At 41.2% G+C, this 24,073-nt stretch overlaps 2 protein-coding genes across 2 annotated transcripts in view; both read right to left on the reverse strand.

The window, feature by feature from the left end:
• Positions 1-2,844, reverse strand: part of KIF19 (kinesin family member 19) — a 15,930-nt gene extending 13,086 nt beyond the window's left edge. Inside the window, exons 1-2 of the mRNA XM_009886026.1 lie at positions 2,764-2,844; positions 43-123 (exon numbers count right to left, since the gene is read on the reverse strand). Of these exons, the coding sequence (XP_009884328.1) occupies positions 43-123; positions 2,764-2,844 (162 nt within the window). The remainder of the gene's footprint in view (positions 1-42; positions 124-2,763) is intronic.
• Positions 2,845-5,624: 2,780 nt separating this feature from the next.
• The window catches only part of EIF3B (eukaryotic translation initiation factor 3, subunit B), a 23,679-nt gene continuing 5,230 nt past the window's right edge, over positions 5,625-24,073 (reverse strand). Inside the window, exons 2-19 of the mRNA XM_009886039.1 lie at positions 18,815-19,007; positions 17,359-17,478; positions 17,211-17,268; positions 16,236-16,364; positions 15,056-15,213; positions 13,999-14,130; positions 13,831-13,897; positions 13,219-13,265; positions 12,198-12,408; positions 11,537-11,609; positions 10,923-11,045; positions 10,330-10,408; positions 9,772-9,910; positions 8,984-9,109; positions 8,392-8,469; positions 7,790-7,898; positions 7,140-7,257; positions 5,625-6,205 (exon numbers count right to left, since the gene is read on the reverse strand). Of these exons, the coding sequence (XP_009884341.1) occupies positions 7,154-7,257; positions 7,790-7,898; positions 8,392-8,469; positions 8,984-9,109; positions 9,772-9,910; positions 10,330-10,408; positions 10,923-11,045; positions 11,537-11,609; positions 12,198-12,408; positions 13,219-13,265; positions 13,831-13,897; positions 13,999-14,130; positions 15,056-15,213; positions 16,236-16,364; positions 17,211-17,268; positions 17,359-17,478; positions 18,815-19,007 (1,946 nt within the window). The 3' untranslated portion in view covers positions 5,625-6,205; positions 7,140-7,153. The remainder of the gene's footprint in view (positions 6,206-7,139; positions 7,258-7,789; positions 7,899-8,391; positions 8,470-8,983; positions 9,110-9,771; positions 9,911-10,329; positions 10,409-10,922; positions 11,046-11,536; positions 11,610-12,197; positions 12,409-13,218; positions 13,266-13,830; positions 13,898-13,998; positions 14,131-15,055; positions 15,214-16,235; positions 16,365-17,210; positions 17,269-17,358; positions 17,479-18,814; positions 19,008-24,073) is intronic.

Raw genomic sequence — 24,073 nt, forward strand, 5'->3', positions numbered from 1 at the left:
TGCAGGGGCTCTCCTGCAGCCCAGGCACAAGCCCCAGCTCACCTGCTCACCCAGGCTGCGAGCGACGAGGGCAGCTCCCTCCTCCGCTTCTGCTTCGTTGATGGGACGGATGCGAAGGGCCACCTGCACACACAGCACACACACACACACACACACACATGGGGCTCGTGCGTGCCGGGGCCGCTCGGGCTTCCACGCCAGAGGGCTCAGCTCTGTGCGAGCACCAGCGGTGTCTACAGCTTCTCGCTGCGTCTCTCCTGCTGATCAATCTTAAAACCTTAAGCTGAGGGCCCGGAGAGTTTAAGAAAGTTTATAAAGTTTAAACCAGTTAATTCACTCATGATTTGCACTTTTATCTTGACAAATTCTTCCTCCCTCTTCCCCCGTTTCTGTCTCTAACACAGCGAGACTCCAACTGATTGACAGAGAAGGCGGCAGAATGAACTCAGCCGTGACAATGCTGCTGCCAGCGGGAACCTTCAGAGATCTGGGACCGTGGTACCAACAGCCATAGAGCTGAGCACGCTTACCGATTCCCCCGGTGTTCCCAAAACACTGATTAAAGTTATCCGTGACAAAGAAAGGGAATTGCATTTCACTAAGTACCCATTTTGTTTAATCCCAGGTAGCAACCATTGTGAGCCTGTTCAACCAGATCAGAGCAAGTTGGCCCTGATCTGCGCGGGGCCCACGGGGTTCCTCGGAAGCTGGAATTCATCGCAGGACTGCAGCGATTATAAAGTAGCAATTAACTGCCGGTGCCTTGTGCCACAGCTCAATCAGTCAGAAACACAGTACTCCATTTTCATAGAATAGTTCGGGTTGGAAGGGACCTTTAAAGGCCATCTAGTCCAACCTCTCCTGCCATGAGCAGGGACATCTTCAACTAGATCAGGTTGCTCCTGGTCCAACCTGACCTGGAATGGTTCCAGGGATGGGTCAGCCACCACCTCTCTGGGAAACCTGGGCCAGGGTTCCACCACCCTCAGCGTAAAAAATTTCTTCCTTATATCTAGTCTAGATCTTCCCTCTTCTAGTTTGAAGCCCCAACCCCTTGTGCTATCGCAATTGGCCCTGCTAAAAGTTTGTCTCCATCTTTCTTGTAGGCCCCCTTTAGGTACTGGAAGGCCGCAATAACTGGAGCCTTCTCCAGGCTGAACCCCCCCAACTCTCCCAGCCTGTCCTCCCAGCAGAGGGGCTCCAGCCCTCCCAGCATCTCCGGGGCCTCCTCTGGCCCCGTTCCACCAGGTCCATGTCTCTCCTGTGCTGAGCCCCCAGATCTGGAGGCAGCGTGGGTCAGTTGTGGCTCCTGACGCACCGCAGCTGTGGGCGAGTTGCACAGTCCCAGATCCCAAACCTGTATGCCCGGTGGAGGGTCTCCAGGGAAGACCGCCAATTTGAAATCCCACCCAAAAGCTGCATTTGGTGTCTCAGCTAACAACAGAGATTTGAAAAAAATCGACTTTCACCTTTCCGTTTTCCCTTTCACAAACTAGAGCAGCATCCCCTTCGCAGCTCCTGACGGGAGCGCTGGTGCTGATAAAACCCTGCGCGATGCACAGACACGATGCCTCGTCAGGAGTGTGTGCAATTAGTGAAAGACTTCTACAGCCCCACCAGTCACAAGCAACTAGTTACTATAGGAACCAGATTTATCTCCACAATAACAAGCTACCCATCAATTGCATGAGGGTTTCACAAACAGCTCCCAGTCTCAAGCACTGCAGTAGATGTTTCTGAGTAGTTCCAGCGGCAGCAAAGGCACATTTCTTCGCTGTGAATATGCCGGGGGACGGGGTGGGCTCCCCAGCTTTGCATAGCTTTTAATATTCACAAGAACGCAACAATTAACTGAGCTGCATCATCTCCCTGAAGGCGCCCGAGCGACACTGTTATGAGCGTCTCACTCCCATGGGCTGAACTCGTCTCTTCGAAGCGTTTGGAAATGTTCTCTCGCCCACTGTAACGGCCCGACCTGCAGGCGGAGCAGGGGACAGCGCAGGTCTCTCTTGGACAGCCTCAACCTCCGGAATAGTCCGGTTAATCCCCGTATTTGGCAGCCCTGGCCACTGGGGGTAAGAAAACAAACCCTAATAAGTAGCATGTGGAGACGGGTCACACCAAGTACGACGGCTTTTTCTTGCATTAGAGAGGAATGCAACATATTCTAGATGTTATTGACTTTATTTTAAGCGATTCCACTTTGAGCAGAGGTTTCTGGTTCTGCCTCAGGCGTGTTGCAGCACAACGTGAGGACAATGCTCCAGTTTAAGAGCGCGCCACAGGGCTGAAGGCTGAAACTTGGGAAAGGATTACGTTTTCAAAGCACTCCTCTTACTCTGGTCACCAGAGATGCCGGGGTGTTGGAGCCATGGCGGGGGGCTCAGGCAGGACCGTAATCCCAACTGCTTTGAGCTGCCTGTTACAAATCCGTCCCTCAAACAGATCCCAGAGAGATGGGCACGCTGAAATGTGCTGTTCAAGGAGGACAACCCCCCACCGCCTGCCAGCTCACCCAGCCTCACCTCCCCTACGAGGAGGTCGTTTCCCCTGCGGGATACTTAAGCCCAACTTCTGCTTTGCACCACTGAGAGCTTTGCACAAAGAGAGCAAATCTGTTTTTTTTTTTTTTCCTCCAGCTGGGCCCCAGAGCCCAGGAACAGCAGAGGACAGCTGGGGAACACCATAGGAAGGATGCCGGGGCTGGGGACAACCCAGCTGCTCCTCCCCATCCCCTGTCCTCCCCCAAACCAGCGGGCTCACCGTAAGCTGCTGCTCCTTCATGGCCGAGCTGCCAGATGGCACCAGCTCGGGGCTGGGCGGTTTGCCCAGGGAGGTGGACATGGAGCTGGAGTCCTTCAGGAGGCTGCACAGGCAGGAGACTGAGCGGTTCCAGAGGCAGCAGGAGCAGCAATCGCCTTCTCTGGGGAAGGGAGGGAGAGGCACCACCTGCGCTCCCCCGGGTGGGAGATGACTACGGGGACAGCGGGAGGAGAGGCAGGGACTGTGGGAAGCAGTGTGCCACCACGGCACCTCTCACGGGACACAGTGAAGGGGGTGAGGATAGGCAACACAGCCCACTTGCAAGCCCAAATTAGTTCTTTACGTGCAAATCCATCTGCACAGCCGCTTGCTGAGCGGGTCACAGCCTTCATTTTCTGCCCTCTAGGATGCCAGATCTCCCCTTCCCCGAGGACCAAACACACAAAAGCAAAAGCTGAGTGAGAAGCAGCAAAGTGCCGTAGTCCCCCCCAGCCCCGTGCGAGGACTGACACCAGCCACCGCGACCATCGCTACCGCCCTGAGCCAAGCGCCAGCTGCCATCGTGTTGTCACTTCGCACACAGTGGCGTGTCGCGACTCCTACGTTCAGCAAGGCACTTCTCTGGCATTTTTAGCGTCAGTCCATTCATTACAACAGTCTATTAAAAAAACAAAGTCCCCTTTTGTCTTCATTATTTATTGACAGTAAACACGTCAAAGCTCATAAAAGTTACAGTAAGGCTTTATTAAAAATATTAGAATTTAAGAAAACATAGTACAACAAGTGAACAAAACTTTCTCTATGAAGTTTGCATTAATGACTGTAGATGGTTAAAAGGTCATGAGAATGTTTATTTATTACAAATTCAAAATAACGACTGTGAAAGCGAAGACTAGCCCAGGATTATATGACTTGCTCGTTAATCTTGCTATGTAAGAACAATCATTAAAAATATTTAAGACAATACTTTAACAAACACAACGAGAGATCCCATCCTACTTAATGCTTCAGGTTCTTTTCCCTCCCTCTCTCCCCAGCCCAAACTCTGGACCCCTGAAGGCATTCAGTGGAGGTACGACTGCTGTTGGAAGCCCGTTTCCCCACCCGTACATCTCTCTACACAGTACCTACAAACCTGCTTCTGTTTTGACCATCCTGCAGAAGCCCCGATGAGGGCCACAGCCCGAGAACCGGCAGCACAGAGCGCTTGAAGCTACAAACCAACATGGATTCAATCCCACCAGACCCTTCCTCCCTGCTACGACTCCTCGTGCTGTTCCGAGACATGCCAAAAAGATTAGCTTACCAAACACATACCCATAAAGCCATTTCAGGAGCACATAATTTGCAAAAACTATTTGGAGTAAGGAACACTGCAGAAAAGACACAGTAATTGCAGGGAGCGGTGTCAGAAACGCCAGCGTTACAGATGAGAAGAGGCCGTAACGGCTGGTCAGGACAACATCTTGGCAGCTTCCGAAGCTCATACAGGAGCAACAAGTTTTACTTTTTTTTGTTGTTTTTCTTTTCCCCACTGATGATCCAAACTTCAGCAAAGCAGGTTAGAAGAGGACTCAATTCATTTAACATTGGCATTACATTTCTTTACTTTGAAAATGGCCAGGAATAAAGCACAACAGCCTATTAAAAGTTCATCACATGGAGACCAGGGGAAAAAAACCCAAACCTTCCACTCAATTCATAACTTAGAAAATGGTTGAGAAGTAAGCTCTTCACAACTAAAGGGTAGTTAAAATGATTTCCTGCTATGGAAGTTCAAGCCATTACTGGAAAACCGATGCGCTAGCAATTGTTCTGCATTGTTTTGCCAGAAAGTAAATATTTTTTTTTCCAGTCCAGTTAAGATGATCTTGGTAATACTGTGGACAAAACTTTAATCATCTCTATATATGTATATATGGATTACGAATGAACAGATGCAGAAAACTGGAAACTAATATAGACTTTGCAAAAAAACCACACCTGCTGGTTAAAGAGAGAACTATTGAAACTAAGTCAATAGCATCATTATGGAACAATTATTTTGAAGAGTCTTCCTGGTGAAGAGAACATGGGAGTCGATTGAGGGGTTCATGCGTTTGCTATCAGCAAGTTCACCTAAGGACAAAGGAAAAGTGAGCGCCAAAAAAATTACTGTCCTTTGGCTGCCTCCAGCTGAGTGGGGCAACCCTCCGCCAAAGGGTACTCTCTGCCTTCCACTTCAGCTCTGCCAGACACTGCTACGGCAGCGAGCTCAGGGTTTGAAAACAGCCAGTCAAGAGGGCTCAGATTACCAATTTCACTGGGTGGTTCAGGAGAGGAGACAGGAACATCCTCATTCTCCTCTCCCCTCAAAGGGCAAGCAGCAGGCCAGCAATCTCTTTCATTGCTCTGACGATCTCCAGCAATGAATTTCTACTCATAAATACAAATACAGAGAAGTTGCTCCACCAGCTTTAAATACACTTTTCCCCTCTGAGCACAAGGGGCTTTAGAAATGAAACCAGTACTGTAACAGGGAGCATAAGGCATGTGTATACAGAGCGTTTCTCTGAAAGTCTGCTATGTTCACTAAGCCTTAGACCAATCCAGTAATTCCTGAGTCTAGTATCAGTTTGCAAATGGTTTAAGAAATCCACTCATTTTCTAGTCACAGGTCAACTTGTCAGACTGATGAGCCGTACCATCACTGTAAGAAACAAACCACAACACAAAACCAGAAGAGCCATGAGGAACTGAGATTAAAAAAAAAATCCAAAATAATCATATAGTCAATATAGCAAACACACTCTTATTACTGTGGGTATGTTTGACTTTCATCGTTCAGGGAAAGATTCCCTACAAACAACGCGTAGCCAGCCTGGTTTTAGTATAGGTCTGCTTTTATTTCCATATTCAACTCTTTGAGGGAGATGTCCTTTCACAATCTGAAAGGAGGAGGATATAGCCCACTGTAGTGCTGCTTCAGCACACTAAACCACATCATACGAAAAATGGTTCTGTTGACTTTTCCCCAAACAAAATGAACACCTGTCCATGCACTCGGGACATAGAAAGAGTTCTGAAACAGAAACATCGTGCGTGTGTGTAAGACAGAAGTGCACTGATGAATCTCACCTCACTGGCAATAGTCAAAAACTGCCAGTTGGCAAGTACTGCACGGGAGTCAGTAAGTAAATACTGGTAGTAGTGGATTTAAAAAGAAAAAAAGAAAAAAATCAAACCCTAAAAAAAAAAAAAGGAATAAAAATTTAAAAGCAGCGCCTTTCCAGTATCTCACTGCAGCAGGCAGCAAGACTTAAAGGCACTACAATGTGTCAGAATGGAGAAAATCTGGTGCATCCACCCTTCCAGAGTGCAAGAATATGGATTAAAAATTCCAAAGTTGATGTAGACTTTCTGAAAATGAACAAACTTCTCTTTAGCACAAGATATGGTGGTGCTGCAGAAAAGGAAAAGAAGAGGTGAGTTAGTTACTGTACTTTTGTACAGACAGCTCAACCTTACCCACAGACGCTAGATGCTGGTGAAAGGCTACAAAAGCATGTTTTTCACCTGTTCTTAAACTGACGTTTGTTTAAATGCAGACACTAGGCAGCTTCTCTCCCACTTCCTTCCATAAAAGATCTCCTGTGTATGGGACACAGATAAGCCAGATCCAACTATACTCAGAGGTATCAAGGCTATCAATTTTTTCTACTGGTACTGCTCATATTTTATTTCAACTCCTTAGATACGTGGAGGTTGAACAGCTGTTGGGTGACTTAGAGCTGCGAAAGGCACACTTCCAGTCTCCCCTCCAGTGAAGTCCTAAACACGACAGAGCAGGAACGCATTCCAGGTTTTAAGTCCTACGTGCCTTCACTATTAAAATATCTTCTCCCTCCTCAATACAACAATACCAAGCTCCCTAAAGGACATCTACTCAAATTTATATCAGCCCACAGTCAGCTTGCTGTATAATCTTCAGCACAGTATTTAAACTCTGTCCAGTCTTCAACTAATGTGCAATTCTTATGAAAGGCAAAAATTCTACCTAATAATAAATACAATTCCTTCTACTGACAGAACTGTGGAGTCTGCAATACACTACATTAAGAGTTGACCCTGACTGTTGGACTGTTGTGGGTTTGATCTCTCCAGGAAGACAGGACATTATTCTGCTTAGTACAGCTCATAAATCTGACTGTTTGTGATTACTTTTTAAAAAAAGCTTCTGCTTGTCCCCTCTAGCCACCGAGAAGACGTAGACCAACTCAGAGAATAACACATTCACTCCTGCAACAAACAGACATAACTTTCTCAAGCAAATTATTGAATCTGTAGCAACAGCTGACAGAAATTGTTTCTTTCTACTGAGAGTTATGCTATCTTACCACAGTTTTATTAATTACTCTGGTTCTGCAAGGGTAATAATTTCTTCATTGATAAAAAATTCAACAGTCTCCTCCTCCCAGTCATCGACATTGCTGTCCAGCTCATCTGTGTCTACCCCTGGAATGGAGAAAACATAAACACTGAATGCATGAAACAAAGGAGCAAGGGAAAGATTTAATGCTCTTGGCACCAACAGACCTTAAACCATCAGCAAAATAAGAGATATTTAGTGCTTTAAATTGTAACAAGGATATGCTAAATTAATTAAATGACAAACAAGCATTACGGTCTCCCACCACAGGATTTTCTGGTTTAATGCAAGACCCAAATCTCTTCACTGTCTTATCCCAAGGTCAAGCCAATGCTTGCTTCGAAGTGTAAAGAGGTGAGGTAAAACACCGATACCAAAACCTGGCAGCCAGCAATAGCTGAGCTTTCTCCCATTAAAGAGGAAAAAAAAAAAAAAATTAAGACAGACATCTGTTGTGATTCAGTATAAAAAGTATAAACAACCTTCAGAGAACAAGGGACTAGGTTTGGCAGGAAACGGAGGGAGAGAAGTGGATGAACCCCCAGAACAGGATAGTTGTTCTGCAAGCAGCTGCAGTTACCTAGCAGTAAGTCTTTACAATTACTACGCACGGCTTACCTCCTCGAAGCTCTAAACGCTCGTTCCTCTGCTCCATGTATAACTCTTGTGCCATCTTGCGGTACTTTCTGAACTCCTCCATCATTGTACGTCTCCTTTCCACGAGCTCCTACAGAGGCAGGAAGAGGTCGTTAAACCTCCCCAATAAATCGAATCCACATGGGATGCATTTGTTAGCAAGTCAAACTTTTTTTCCCATGACCATACTTCCTACTGACTTAAAAGAAATAAGATCTTTCTCTTATGTAATCAACAAGCTGTCTTGGTGAGGGTTTATTTTTGTTTGGGTTTTTTTTTTTTGTTTCAATTTCAAGAACTTTTCTTAAAGACTGGCTAATACAGCAAGTCACTAAGAACCCCAAAATTTTACCACCTTTACTTAATAAGGTATCACCAGTGCCTCTCCAGATTAATTATTGTTTAACCTGAGAGTTAAGTAGCATCTGTCTGAACTACCTATTGGAACTAACTATACATCTACATTCAAATAAACACAGATGTTTGTTACAAAAGAAATTTAACTTACATATCACCGTTACAAAATAACTAAGGACAGGTTACAAGAATTTCATCTACATTATTATATTCCAAAAGTGTCTTGCCTTTGAAGCTTTGGACTGGCTCAGGCGATCCTTCTGCTCAAATATCTTGGAGTATTTCTTCAGGTCCTTCTTAATTTGCTGTAAAACAGGGAATTTTATTTCAACTAGGATATCAGACTAGCAATCCAAACAATCATACTCTCTGAGAACTCTTTCAGTAGGCCTAAGCAGGATTTGCGTTTCTGAAAAATGTATCTCTTCTAGGCAATTCCCCTTCATTATAATTCCTGGCTTACAGATCATGTAAATGCTTCTGTGCACATGCAATTAGTGAAATCTGGACAGCTAAATTTAATTTTGTTATTCTTTATACCATTTCACTGCACCCTAACTGTAAGAACAACTGGTCACCATGTCTATTCTGTGCTTAATGAACAGTTAATACCTACAGTCATTCCCAGAAGTGAGGGCTCCTACAGCAGTATGTTTGGGGTTTGGGTTTTTTGATTTTGTTTCTCTGCCACCCCAATTCAGGGCAAAAGGCAATCGTGTGATTCTGTAACAGTTCAAGGCTCATCCTCAAGAAGGAGTAAGCCAAGTGTGCTTACACACCAAATCAACGTCAGCAGAAAGAGTCACTGGAATACACTACCTTTATCTGATCCTCACTGAGCAAGGTAGTTGGTCGTGGTCTCCAGAGAAGTTGACAGAACCTGTCTTTATTGTTTTTCTGAAGCAGACGGCCTTGGAAGGTCCATAACCAATATGCATTGTCCACCTGGAAGAGTAGCGCACCATCTCAGTCAAGATAAGTTACAACTTCACACACTGGTTCTCAATCTTAAGGGTCTGTCGTCTAAAATCATCACCATTAGTCCACAGAACCAGGGGGCTCTTTTTGTCACTGTCTTTCTTGCACAAATCAAATTCCTCAACAAAATATTTGTTCCACTGAAGATTTGCAAGAAGTTACCTTGTGAAAGATCACAACAGTTTGAAACTAAGCCAGCCCTTCTATCAGATTAAGTCTCAGATTCTATACTTGTACAGGAGAGGATTAAAGTGCAGTGGCTGGAACCATGCAAAAGTAGTGACAGGCGCAATAAATCCTGCTATTCTGTGTGGACCACAAGGAGATAAAGTTTCAAACTGCTAAGGACATAATGAAAATTCAGAAAAAGGACACAATGAGTCTAAAAGTCAGTTTAGACTCATGAACTGCCCTTCCGGAACTTATTTTCAACAACCAGTTAAGCTAATGGCCCACATAAATCCTGATGTTCAGAAATTAACATATAAAACTATGGTGCAGGTTTTAAGTCATATGATCAGTGACAGGTGTTAATTTCCTCCTCCTAACCAACAGCCCTTCCCAATACCTCTGGAAGAGAAAGAACAAAGAGCGAAAAAACCCCAAATCAAAAAACAAAGCACTAGTACCTTGTGGCTCCACCAAGACACAGAAGTCACAATGTATCTGCCTGTAGGATCCCATTCCACATCTGAAGCTGTATAGTGTTCGGCAATATTCATCATGGTGCAGTCAGATGTATCAACAAATGCTAAGGCACCATTCATGCTGCAAAGACAAACCAAGACAGATTGTTTTACACACTAGCACAGGTTTTTTAAAAGCGTTTCACTAGGTGCATCTTTACAAGTCCTCACTACAAAGATAAATTTTCACAGCAACCACAGGCTCGTACCAGTCTTTTGCTAGTCAGTATTTAACTTAAACAGCTGAAAAGTGTTTCTAAATATCCACTTTTCTGTTGAAAAAAGCATTTGTCATTTGATGTGGCAAAAATAGCAAGTAAAAGTTACAAAGGACTAAGCTACATTATGAAATTGCATCCCTTCTTTTCCTTTGCAAAGCTATATCAGGATTACATAGTAATGCAACATTCATGGAGATATCAAATACTTCTTGATGAGATACTCTTAGTCTTTTTCCTCCTTAAAATGAACATGGTGTTCATTAACCTGTGCAATACTCACCTTCTGAGGCCAGCCAACACTACAAATTGCCCTTGAGGACTCCAGAATATCGTGTTTGCCTGCTGTTTGTCAAAGGTTTCTGGAAAGAAAGATAACAAATTCAGAAAGAGATCTCAATCCAATGCCATCAATTAGCTTTACAAGTAGCTAACTCCACCCGTTCCTGAAGACATTGCTGAACTCTGCAAGCAAGTCCTAACAACAGTCCTTAGCTCTACACTTCTAAAGACAAAACCCAGTAGCACCAGAACATCCAAAGCTAGCAGAAGAAAGAAGAGAAGAGTATCAGAAGACCCCAACACCTAACTTGGGAATAAATTCTTTCTTAAAGTCTGTGCTATCATCTCACATGAACTTCCTAAGGCCGCAAAATTATTCTGGCTTGCAGGCCTTTTATTCCCAGACCCTGGACAGATTCAAAGTGAAAACAGTTTAGCTGCCACCAGAAAATTAGATTTCTAAAATACAGTGTCAGGCATAGCGCCTTTTGCCATACTGTCCACCACAAACAGCCAGAATATTGAGTTAACCGCATCTGTTGCCATGCAAAATGCTTAGTATCCACACCTCTCACTTGTTTTTCATTCACTTACTTATAAGTTCTATTTTCCCATTGTTTTTAACATGGTAAAAGGAAACTGAAATTCGTGGAGTTTCTCCATGCAGCACAGCGAACTTGCTTCCATTTGGTTCCCACGCAAAGGCAATGATGCTTTCTGTAACAAACAAACAAAAAGAGGGGTCAAAACTCTGTCAAAAGACAATATAAATCTTTGATTTCCAGCAGTTGCCAAAGAAACTCAAGATGCTGAAAAAAGGGAACCCATCAGTTAAGAGATTCTGCCATGCAGACTACCTTTATAAAACACAGGTTGATAAGGCAAATGCAGGGAGTTACGGGAAGTGTTTCAGTCAAAAAATAGCTCCAGTGTCTCTCATCTTCTACAAAATACACTCAATTTGATCAGCCCTACCATCTTTATCAATAAAAGATTTTCAGTTCTGTAATTTTTCAAGTCAGTCACAAGCATGAGTAGCAACAAAAGTTTTCTCATTTTTACAGGATAAGCCCTGGAACATGAATACTGTAGCTCCTCTCAGAAGAGTTAACTTCCTAGTTATGTCACGCGTTGACAGGAATTTCTAAGAAACATGCAAGCATCTACTCAGAGTTTAAGATCAAAAGTAAGGAAATACTTGGGATTACCTTTCATTTCCACCACATCCACTGGCACCTGTTTCTCTCTCATTCGGAATATTTCAAAGTTGGTCACTACTCCCTGTAAAGGCAAAGATCAGCTCATTATCCAGCAGAGAAGCAGTACAACAAACAGTTTTATCACCAGGCATAGAAGGACAACTACACAATTAGCCTGTCAGGACGCAGGATGAGACAGAGTCAAGATTTGTTTCTTTAATGAGAGCAGATAAATACTGTATAACTCATTATCCAACACATTCTAAACGATTCCGTTCTGATAAAGCATAACTGAAGAATTGTACAACAGCATTTTTTTTTATTTTCAGACTGTTATGAAGTGTAATTAATACAGATAAACATCTGGCACATTGTGCACCGTGACCTATGGGTTGTTCAACAACTGCTTAACAGTGAGTGGGGAAAAAAGGTGAGGCACATAGCTCTCAACCCAAGTCCAAGATGACACTAAAGTCCAAGCAAATCTTGGATGCAAATATTACATACATTTGCTCTCTACATGCCTCAAATTAAAATGGAAAAAAAAAAGAAAAATAGCTTTATCATCATATAATTTACACTGCCTATATTAAAAGACAGTACTGTAAGAAAATGAGATGTCAGCATGAGATAGAACCAAATTTTATGAATATAATCAGAATACACATACCTGTGTGCCTTTGGGAGTCCTGTCTACCTTCACACACAGGTAATCCCCGTTCTTCTGCCAGTGTAGTTTGCAATCTACAACATTGAACAAATTCCGCACACGAATTTCTTGTCTAGAAGGCAGCTGCATCAAAGTCACTCTTGCTGGGATGTCTTTGTCCTCAGGCACCCAGAAAGCAATTATGTTACCACCAGGAGACCATGAGAAGTCTCTACAGGAAGAAAGTTAAAAACATGCCATTTTAATTTTTAGTTAGAGATACTATAAGCAGAAACCATTTTCATCATTGTATCTGAATGCTGTGGACAAATATCAGCTCTCAATAATAAGGACAGATACAGACAAGCAACTGACAACAGTTTAATAAACTTACACACACCATACCAAGACAGATTTTTAACCTGCTATTTAAACTTGCTATATGAGCAATATTATCAAAACAGGACATTTCACTAAAGAATACAGGTTACACCAGTGTAAGTGCCAAAGATCTAAGAAACAGGATGATTAAACCAATGAGCAAAATGCCCCTATTAAATTACACTGGAGACAATCTTCTTGCACCTGGGTACACTTAATTCTCTTGTTGCTTCAGAGAGGTACCTCAAAAACTCTCACAGTAATCAGCACCTATTGTGGAGAGACACACAAACCCAAACCCGGACCTTGCCAACAGGCAGTCCTATAGCACGCTGTTTTAACCCAGCATACAAATCTTAAGAGATACTGCCAAATAAACTGCACTCCAGTTTGGTTTTGTAGACAAGGAACAGGACTCCCAAGCGAGACCCTGGATTAAGCAGTACCACAAAAAGGATTTCAAAGCCTAGAAGCTGTCGACTGTGGACATCAATAAACAGAGAATTTTCCACTCCTTTTTGCCAGTTTGTCTAATTTGACCACTTCAGCACACGAGGCCATCTGCTCTCGTCAACAGTCTGAAGATTCCTCTCACTATAACAAAGCCACAAACAAAGATTCCAACTAAAGAGAGCTGTTATCTGTACAAAGGAATACTCACCTTATCCCAGTGATTTTCAAGCTTTTTTTATCCAACAAGCCCATGGACTAAAAGAGAAAGGTGTGAATTTTCAAGTTAGTAACGTTCCTATATTTACACACGCCTCTTATGCCCCTATTATTAGAGCACATAAACTAGGAAATTGTGTACAGTTTTCAGAGATCCTGTATCCCTACTTTTTATTGTGAACATATGCATACCGCAATTACAAATAAAATAAAAATTGCTGTACAGAATGAATCAATACAGCAGCCTGAATTATGATGAAAAAGCAGAACAGAATAGATTAGGCTGCAATTTATAGTGTTTTGGGTACTTTGGCAGTCACCTGCTACTGAGAGCTGGGAAGCATCACGTAACCTCGATCCTATTGACTCTTGTAAGTAGTACATTGAACTGTTGAGTCCTTCTAGAAGTGTGCTGCGAAATTTACAGTCAGACTCAGCTGTAAGTTTTTCAGCCAGGAAAGAACAAGACAAGCAAACGGATTTCTACCCTTTTAAGCCCAGCTCTAGAGTGCATTATTAAAATGTATCATTTGAAATAGATACCATGGGAAAGACTGAAATTGTAATGCAATAAGTGTTATGGAAAAAAACAGCAAGAACTTACAGGTGTTTCATAGATGCTGAGGGTATCTGAAGTCATTCGAGCAAAGAATTTACCATCATGACTCCATCTAAGTAAATAAAACGAAAAAAAAAAAATTAGATACGAACTGCCTTTTTATTAAACAGAGTCTGAGGCTACTTGTTCTCTGTATTCTGTTTCTCAACCTACTTAAAAATAGGCCAGTGAGCTGAGTTTTCACAGTGGAATCCTCGCTTCTTTTGCCCAGTCAAAATATCCCAGATGATAATAGCCTGAGGGTCATCCTGTGTGTCCATCAAAGGGCTGAAGGTCACTAAATACCTACAAAAGAAATAAGCAATTTCACTATTCAAAACTTCATCCAATACATCAGTACAAGCAAGCTTTCATGCAAATAATATTTAAATACAATGCACTTTCAAATGACAGTTTCTCTAACGGGCTACTTTGAAGAGCAGGAAAAATAAGAACAGTATGATAATGAGGGAGAAAGCTTCCAAGACACAGTATTTCCCTGGCATTCCTCTGGCCGAAAAGACTCTAAGATTTATGTGCAAGTCTTCCCATACTGATGTTACAAGAGAGGGGAACTCACCAAATACACCGTTACCTACTATATAGTTTTGCCGCGAGAACGTCATTGGTTTTGAAGCAAATATAAATCCATTGACTTTAGCCAATCTGAACTATAGATATGCTAGACTTTTCCATTTGAAGATAAGTAATCTCTCTTTGATGCAATAAAACATAAAACCCAATTGCTTCCAAATATGTTACTTGAAAAGTAGCAAAACAAAAGGCATCTCAGTCCTGAAATTATTTTAGCCTTCTCTAAAGAGCTCTGTAACATTAAAGAAAGCTTAAGGAATTCATTTCAGTATTACAGACTTGGAGGATGCTACTCAACTGAAACTTTTCAGAGAACTAGAAATCTAACGCTACAGACATCCCATCCAACTAAAGCATAAAAATACAATCTTCTCCCTTGGGATAATAATGTCTTTGACAAAACTTTTCAGCTCAGTTTTGTACACCAATTATTCCAGACTATGTTACGTATCTTTCCTGAAGTCAAAGAAAAGCTAGAGTTTCACTCATTCTAAGGTTTTATGCATGAAAAGCGGTATTTCCAAAGGCAAAGGAGAACAGAATACCCCAACTACATGAGATCTGAAAGCACAGCAGCAAGAACGCATGTGCTTTGTGCTTTTGATCCCTTCACCCAAACCAATGCCATACTCCATACCTTTCACAGGGCGAGAAGTCAATTAGCTGCACCCCCTGGTGACTAAACCTTTGAATCTGCTTGAACTTCTCTCCACCCCAAAGTGCGATGCCTCTCTGGTGGAACGTAGCCAAGTAGGTACCCTTTGGGGACCAACGTACATAGGTTTCTGTCCACCGCTGGATTAAAAAAAAAAAAAAGGATATGCAAAGTTTTAATTTCAGGCTGGATTCTCCTAAAGGAGAAAGAATTAAATGTGTGGCTTGTAGCATCACATTTTACAAACCCATTCACTAAGTGACAATCTCAGAATTAGTGGTATCTTGGACTAGTTGCGGAGTTTAATTTCATGCACATAATGCACAGTACTTATTCTTCAGGTTGAAAACTGTCAACTGAGACATTTTCAACTTACTGATCACCAAAAACATTTTCCAGGTACAGTGACCACCTTTATATAGTAACAATTAAACCCACCTAACAGGCTTGGGTTTCCTTACTGTCTTTCAGCCCTGGTAAGAACATACTCTTCTTAGAAGTAAGGGTGAGTATTGCAAATGTCTTAAAAACAGTATAGCTCTTGACCTTCAGCTAAGTTAGAGAGGTATCAGCAATAGAGACCATGGTGATGAGCAAAATTACTCATCATCCCAGAGCCAACTTCTTTCTACTGTAATGCACAATGGTTATTAAAGTAAATGCTTCTGGGTACCAACAGTTCTCAGCAAGGCAACTGCCTACAGCAGACAGGCACGCTAACTCTCCCTTTTATATGCTATTACCAAACCAGCTATTCCTCTTTTGCACCTCCGTGGTCAGCAAAAAGTGATCAGAAGCAGCATACTTAAGCACATACTCAGCTCTAATGAATAGTACGGCTCCTCAAACTCTGACGTTGCACTTTCAGGTCTTTCTCAATCATGTATAATATACAGATGAAGGAAGCTAATAGGCATTATGGACCAGTTAAAAAAAAAAGAACACTATAAACAGGTTAACTACACATTTGTTTTACCTAAGCAGCTAAGTCTAATTCTAAAAGGTGTCATTTCACCACTTCTCTTAAAAAAGGAAAAAAAATAGTATTTCAGCAATGGGGAAAAACCTTTTTTTTTTTTTAAAAAACGAAAAACCTGAAATGTCATAAAGTAAATGAGACTGACAGTGTATCTGCAATGTACAGCACTTCCAGGACACTCACTGCTCTGTCCTCTATTTGAACAGGTTCCTTGATATCATTCCAAAAAATGGATGTGCGGTCTCCTGACTCAAAGATCACACTGTACTGATCCCTACAATCAGGATCTTCCAACCAGTATCGTAGATTCCCCTAAGAAAAACAGAAGCAAAAAGATTATTGACGAGTCAAAGGCTAAGACGACAAGTTCCCCAAATTAATATGCACCTGGCAGGTGGAAGTCGGTCTTACAAACAGCATGCAACTCTGGAGTCTTACCATTGCAAGCAAGTTTTTAAAGTGAAATTAAACAGAATCATCTAGGTTGGAAGGGACCTTTAGAATCGAGTCCAACCATCAACCTAACACTGTCAAAACCACCACTAAGCACCGCATCTAGCTGTCTTTTAAATGCCACCAGGGATGGTGATTCCACCACTTCCGTAAGCAGCCTGTTCCAATGCTTGATAACCCTTTTGGTGAAGAAATTTTTCCTAATATCCAATTTAAATAATTCAAACTACCAGTTATTGGAGGGTGAGAGAACTGATCATAAAAAGGTGGACCTCCAAGGTGGTCTGATGATGTTTAACATTTCTTATCCAATGTAACTCAAGGAGTTCCTTGGTGGGTTTTTTTTTTTTTTAAAACCTATCCCTTCCTCCACAGGACTTTTTACAAAGCTAGTGGTCAACAAACACAGAAGTTTGCCTTAAACATTAAAAAATATGAGAAGATGCTTTCAAAATTCTATTTTTAAATGACTTGTGCAAAATCATTGTTTACTCTTAACTTTTACCAACTACTAAGCAGAACCACTCAGTTGTTGCTGTCACTTCATGGCAGTGAGAACGAAGGAACAGGAGCACACGATTGCTACTGCTACTTATAACAACACTATTAACACATCATTTCTATTTTCATACGAACACTTCAGCAATGAAGTATTCATTTCATATTATGCTGAATATTCTTTCCAGTCTTGCAAAAAATCCTTACCAAATCCTTAAATGGCTGTTTCTCAGGGATTTCCCATTCATCACTGATTGTCATGTACCTGAAAGAGCAATTTGATTGGTTACACTTCGTGCAGGTACTCTTGATTACAATCCCAAAATCCACAGACATATACGATAGTTGCACTCACTTATCAAAGTCTGTGAAAAGGTTGACTCTGAAAGTGTGCTGTTTATCCAGTTTGTATCCATCTGCATTCTTCACAGCATCCACTGCATGAGATGGAGACATGTACTCCAGAAAGATGTACCTACAACGAAGAAAGGCGAGAGTAGGATGTCATCGTTGACTACATAATAGGCTCATAATAAAAAAGAAAATAAATAAATAAAAAAAGTAACAATGCAGATAAACTAAGAAGTCAGTACAGAGCACCTACAAAATAACTTATTGTCTTGTCCCTAACCAAGTACGGTCAAAAGCAATTAACCTCCATGTTGGCCACAGGGATACACACACTTTTAGCTATATTGGCTCAACCTGAATTAAACTGATATCCTTCCTGTAAATGCACTAGACTAAGTGATGAATGCAAGTTCAATGCAACACACAACAACAGTGAGAGCTAGTAACAGGCAGGTTAAGTATGCAGCTCTTTCCAGTTGAATGAGAGGTGATGTTTAGAAATTGTAAATCTCGGCACCACAGGAATCTCAAAGCACAACTCTTGTTTTTCAGTGACACTGAATATAATTCAGCTTTCTTCTTGCCACTAATGCAGTTTAGCTTGTAGCCCAGCAGTCTTAAAATTAACGGCATCCTCAAGACTGTCAAACACTGCCTCAAAGAGAGGCATGAACACAGAGAGAGAGAATAATTTTCTCACCCTGACCTTATAGAACCAACAATCCCTCCATTCCATAAAACCACCGTTTTTTTATGCTTTCTAAACTATGAATTCCTCCCAAACTCAGGAATATACGCTACTCTGACCGCAGTAACACATCATATTTATCAGATTTATTTTTGCCTGGTTTCTCTCCCTAAAACTTTCTTTCGCTTGCCCTCTACCTTTGGGCTTGGTGATTTCTGGTCAGCTTTCTTCTCAATTTCAGATGCTGCAATTAACCAGGAACAGGGATCAGAAGTTGGCAAAGGGGAAAAGGATCCCGGGAAGGGCTCCCTGAACTTCGGGAAGCTGGAGTCACTAATGTAAGCATAGGCACTGCCAACCAGAGCTTTAATATTGTCAGTCCGTTTTGCAATAAACAGTACATCCACTGCTACTAAACTTTTAACGAAAATGGACCTTTAACCTATTTATTAGCCATGGCAGAAAATTAACAAAAAAACCCTCATTTAGCACTGCACAGCAATTTGTCTTACAAACCCAGCTAAACTGTATCCATAATTAATTCCCACACATGCTGTAGCTTAATGAGCTATTAAGCTTCTCAGCTCCCTCTGGAACTTCTGTTTGTCACTGAGCCTAGATGTCAGGATTGTACTGAATAAGACAGAAGAAAGTGATGAGCATGACTGTGAAGTCACCATAAAAATTGGCCATAAAGTATTGACACTAATAATCAAGGGTAAGTCAGAGCAGTGTTTCAATCCTATTTCCAGTAGGAGTTATCATGGCTTACCCTTTTGTCTTCCCATCTGCTTCTGGATAAAATTCATTGATAATTTTACCAAACTTGGAAAATATTTTGTGGATGACATTCTTCAGTTTCTCAAGCCGGTCTGGTCCAACCTGGGGAACATTATCCACAACGATTACCGAGTCAATTCCATCTGCTTCCTGCGGCTGATCTTTCAGTACATCACCAAGTAATTCTGCAAAGAAAAAGCATACAAGAAACTAAGACACAAGTCTACATGATTGAGGAGGAAGACAGAAAGATTAAAAGAATAGTGATAGCAAGAGAAGAGGAACACTTCAAGTTTCAGGAAAATGATTCAAGAATCATTTAAGAAACTTTGTAGTGAATGAACACTATCAGAGAAAGAACTGAAGTGAATACACAACGCTCCAACAATACTTCCTTGCTAAGAGGCATGATTATGCAGTTTCTCAACAAACTTCAAACAGTTAACTCGAAGTCTTTCTTGAAAAAATACTTTACACTGAGGACCTCAACACGTACACTATTAACTTGTTTCAGGAGTTGAAACTAGCTCACGAAGTCCTCAACATTGCCAAAAGAGCAGACAACTATAAGATTCACTACTCAAGCTCTGACTAGTAGCCTTGCTCAAATTATAACCGGATGACTTCGATAAAAAGAAATTTAACACGTACCTCCCTCCCACGTTACAAAAGTTTTAGCATAATTCAAAACTATCTGCCATACTGGAAGCTCTGCACGCCTTAGCATCATTATAATTATGTTTGAGAACTCATGCTCTGTCTAAACCTTTAATTAAACACAAAAATGAAGGTCAAAGACAAGAAACTTAAAGCCATATTTAAGCATGCAGCAAGTGAAGACAAGCACACACCTCTTCATACTCTGGATATTCTTCAACCACTCTAATCCCCTTTCCTATATCATCTTACAAACTTTGGGAGTACTTGCTGGCGAGATGGTTTGTTCAGTCCCTGTGCTGTCAGCTTCGGGCTTCTTTCTACTGGGAAGAGATTGCCTACAGCATTGTTGAAGTTTCCCATACACAGAAGGGAGAACAATCAGAAGGACTGCAACTCTGGAGCCGTGGCTTATGTACCACGCTGGGATAAAAACACTTAAAAGGTACAAAGTACACCTGTAAGTCGTTGAAGCTCCTAATTTTGTGCACAACAACACTGCATTATTTTTATGTGGTAGGCTTCTAGATATACATTCTGTAGAGTTCTAGCCATATCTAACTTTAATCTATTCCTCAAGTCAATTCTATTAGGTTGTTCTGTATCCATCAACTAAACCCTATTGATAATGGTATGAATTTAAACACACTTCTCAAAATAGCATTACCTAACTACAGGAATGTACTGACCTGTAGATCCAAGAAGAGTCAGAAAAATTACACCAATGATTCAGTCCTCAATGGATTGAACTAGAATCGCTAAAGACAAGGCTATCCAAAAAATCTCTCAAATAGTTTTAAACCAAGGTTATTTTTAAACCTTTCCAGGAATAAAATCCCAAACTATCCCTAGCTATCTGTTCAAACATACACTTTAATTCTTGTCTAGATTACTGATCGTTTCACAGTGTAATCAGTCATGCCCCTGCAACTTATTAACTTGATCGCATTACTGTATTCTAAAGAAATATCAGTTAGAATTGGCAGATTATCTCTGTTTTATTGACATTTTTAGTATTGTGTACTTAAATGGACAAGAATAGCCATTCTGCTAACAAAAAAGCCAAACGTGCTGAAATGAACGGCAAAGTTTCACACATGCCATATAAATATGAAAAATTATCTGCAGTAAGTTTTAAGCTTATGTAAAGACCACAATAAGATGCCAGACTAGACAGAAAATAAGTGCATGCCACTGTAGTTCTGAATTAGAACATAAAGACAAAACTTAAGAGAGTCAGACTATATATAGCATTCACAGACCAGGGAAAAAAATCCAAACGCATGTAGAAACATTTAAAATATGAGAACAAATGAAAAAGGGTGTGAGATGTGTTGACATTTTGAAGACATTTTAACAGAATTTTGCTGGTTTTGGAATTCTAGAAATTATTCTGCCCGGAAACAGCACTGTAAAGTTCTCTAGCAGTGATGAAATATGCTTTCTTTGAATTTCAGACTACCAAAAACCTGGACCTTCTTTAACTTTAAGCTTCAACAGGTTATTACATGTGAAGCTTTCCATTAATTTGGGGCGATAGGCTTCACAAAAGTTTATGCATAAACAGATGCTATTACCACCAAGATTATGTAGTACTCACAGAAGGTTGTCGTTTGTAGTATTTATTACTCAAAAAAGTGCTCTCCATGTGCTTGTAGGAACCACACATAAAAAGTTAAAAGACCCTAACTTGTATAACAAAAACAAAGACCCAGAAATTGTGAAAATCTATCAGTAATGGTAACAACTAAAGAAAGCTGAAGAGGTGAGAGGAATAACCCTCCATGTTATGTCATTTTAACTTAACCTGCATACTTCAGATTACACCCACAAACTTCTCCCATTTATAGCTACTACTTACTGGTTTGTAGCAACTATTCAAAAATGGCTAAGATGACATTTATGCTTCAGAGCGAGTCAAAGATTCAGTGAAGAGCGTACAACGTAAAGATTACTGAAGAGCAGGAAGAGTTGCTAGAAGCTGATGTTTAAGAAACAAGTTAGAAGAGAGCCCTTCGCGGGAAGCAGCAGACTGAAAATTGGGAAAAGAAAAAGTCAAGCACAGGAAAAGTTCCTAAAAAACCCCAGAGTTAACAACAGCTATTCTGAGAGCACAAAACCATACAGACCACTGAGGATGAGCAAAAAACTTGATGGGAAGATAGAGGCACCAGTCCCAATAAGCACAGTCATAGACGATGACAACTTTAAGAGCACTGTTTGGAACAGGTAGGCAAAGAAGTAGAAGGAAAATGGAACATACAGCAAAAACCCGACTGCTTTCAAAAGTACAGCAGTGGGTATGGGGAAATCACTCCATAGACAGTATTTTCTACCACACAGACTAAAAGTGGTTGAAGTTACTGCCAAAGGTATTTTGGATCACCTTCCCCCTCCTTCTTTAACTTTTTGCTGCAAAGTTGAAAGCTGATTCAAATTGTTACAGATCCAGAAGAGAACACTGATGAGTGCTGCAAGTTAACTTCCTACTATTTACTGGACCTCAAGATAATCCCTCAGGAGTAAGCCATTCTCCAGGTAGCTGACAATACACTGAAGTTGTGGCTAGGTAATCACTTGCCTAGGATTTACAACATATGCAGTGAAGCACCTGCTATGCCTACAATAATTGTAAGGATTGAAAGGAGGAATTTAAATATCTGATATTACAGTAAAACAATACACAAATTTCTTATTTACCCTATCTTACATTTTCCCTGCATATAAAATGAAAGCATGTCCCACAAGGACATTTCCATAGAAGCCTACAAGAAAAAAAAAATACACAAAAGGCTAACTTTTTAGGCTATATTAGTCATTTTTTTTCATAACCACTTCTCACAAAAGACTTTGTAGGCCCACAGACAAACCAAGGAATGCATATTTAGATTCATGTGCAAGAATACAACAGTTTTGATTCATTAAAGAGTAACAGATTAAAGACAAATTCCTACATTGTTCCATTTCTCTACCTGAAATTCAAAATTGTGAACAAAGGAAATCTTCAAAGGAGAAGAAGCTGGTTTAGCCAGCTCTTATTCCACCCACAAGAAAAGTGGGGTGTGGTGGGTACACAGCTATCTTCAGCTAGCAGTATTTTAAGGACCACTATCATTATCTGAACTAAACCTTCATTGCATCTAAGTGGTTATCTGACACATCCCTTCTTGTGCTTGAACTTGGATCAGCTGTTCTACCACGTCAACACCATTCTGGAAAAAAAAGTTGAAGTAATGCACCTGAGATGGTCCAAATCTAAAGCTGGTCCAGCTCAGAGGTGTTCCTGAAGATGTAATGTTATCATAGGCATTGACATAGCTTTGGCTCACTGACACTGACGGACTGCCTTTCTCCTTGGGGAGTCATCAGGATAAGCGGAAAGGACCAAGGAAGCTCAAGAAGTGACACACAGATGGAAAGCCAGACCAGCAAGAGTGACCAAACTTAAGCACTGTAATTCAGCTACTAACACTGTATTATTCATACAGCTGAGAAGTCAACCAAATTAACCCTTAGCAATAAAATAGGTGTGAGGATGGAAAATATGCCTAGCTTCTGAATAGACAGAAATGAACATAATAATCCTGTATGTAGACACAGTGTATCAAGCACTTAACTAGACAAAAAGAATCCAACTACATACTTGCACACAATTTTGCGCAAGTCTTTAAGACACAAACATACGAGTTCAAAGAGCAATACAGACTATGAAATGGAGACTAGCAAACACTTTCTTATTCTAAGTTACTTCGCTGCTGTTTTGTGAAGCTAAACACAGGACTGGAAGACTAGAAGGCACATGTATCACCTGTGTTCCATCGCCAACTGAAATAACTGACTTACAAACAAATTATCAAATGCTTTAAGAAATATTTTTCCAGTTCTGTCACATGTAACCTAATACCCTACAACATGCAGGATACACATTTATAAGACCATCCAACAGCACATATGCTAAAACGAACATTGGCAAGACAAGTACTTTTGTTAGTCAAGAACTGAGATTATTTATGTAGAAAGATTTATCTGAAAAATATTGAAACAGAGTTCTAACTCCTGCGTGCCAAAACTAGATATTCCCATAATTATCGATTAGCCACTTTAAAACAATCAATAACCAATACTTTTAAAAGAGCCTCAGTTCGAATTTCCACCTGCCAAAAATAATTTTTCCATATTTTTTTGTGACAAAGTGTCTACATCACATCCTCATGAGCACTAACTCTTCTCAAACCCTGTATTTATTTATGGATTTCACTCTGGAGATGTGGAAAAAAAAAAAAGAAATAGAACGATGAAATCTAGTTTGCAAACATCTGGTTAGCAAGTTAAAGCTTCCGTTTTTACAGTGAAGTGTAACTAATGGAGGCAAAAGGACAGCACCCAAGCCGATGATCCCACTCTCTCAGGGCAGCCCACAGGCAGTGCTTGAAGCTGAATAGTAAACTGAAGAACATCAGCAACCGCACATGGCAGACGCACCAGAAGCGGCCTCATTTCACAAACGCTGCGATGAAGACGTGTACTTCGCGTTACGAGCAGCCCCGCGGGCGGGGGACGAGCCCTCTGCCGGGCCCGCCGGGGCCCGGGGGCC

The sequence above is a fragment of the Charadrius vociferus genome, unplaced genomic scaffold (assembly GCF_000708025.1).
Source record: "Charadrius vociferus isolate BGI_N301 unplaced genomic scaffold, ASM70802v2 scaffold430, whole genome shotgun sequence".
In the NCBI taxonomy this organism is placed as follows: domain Eukaryota; kingdom Metazoa; phylum Chordata; class Aves; order Charadriiformes; family Charadriidae; genus Charadrius; species Charadrius vociferus.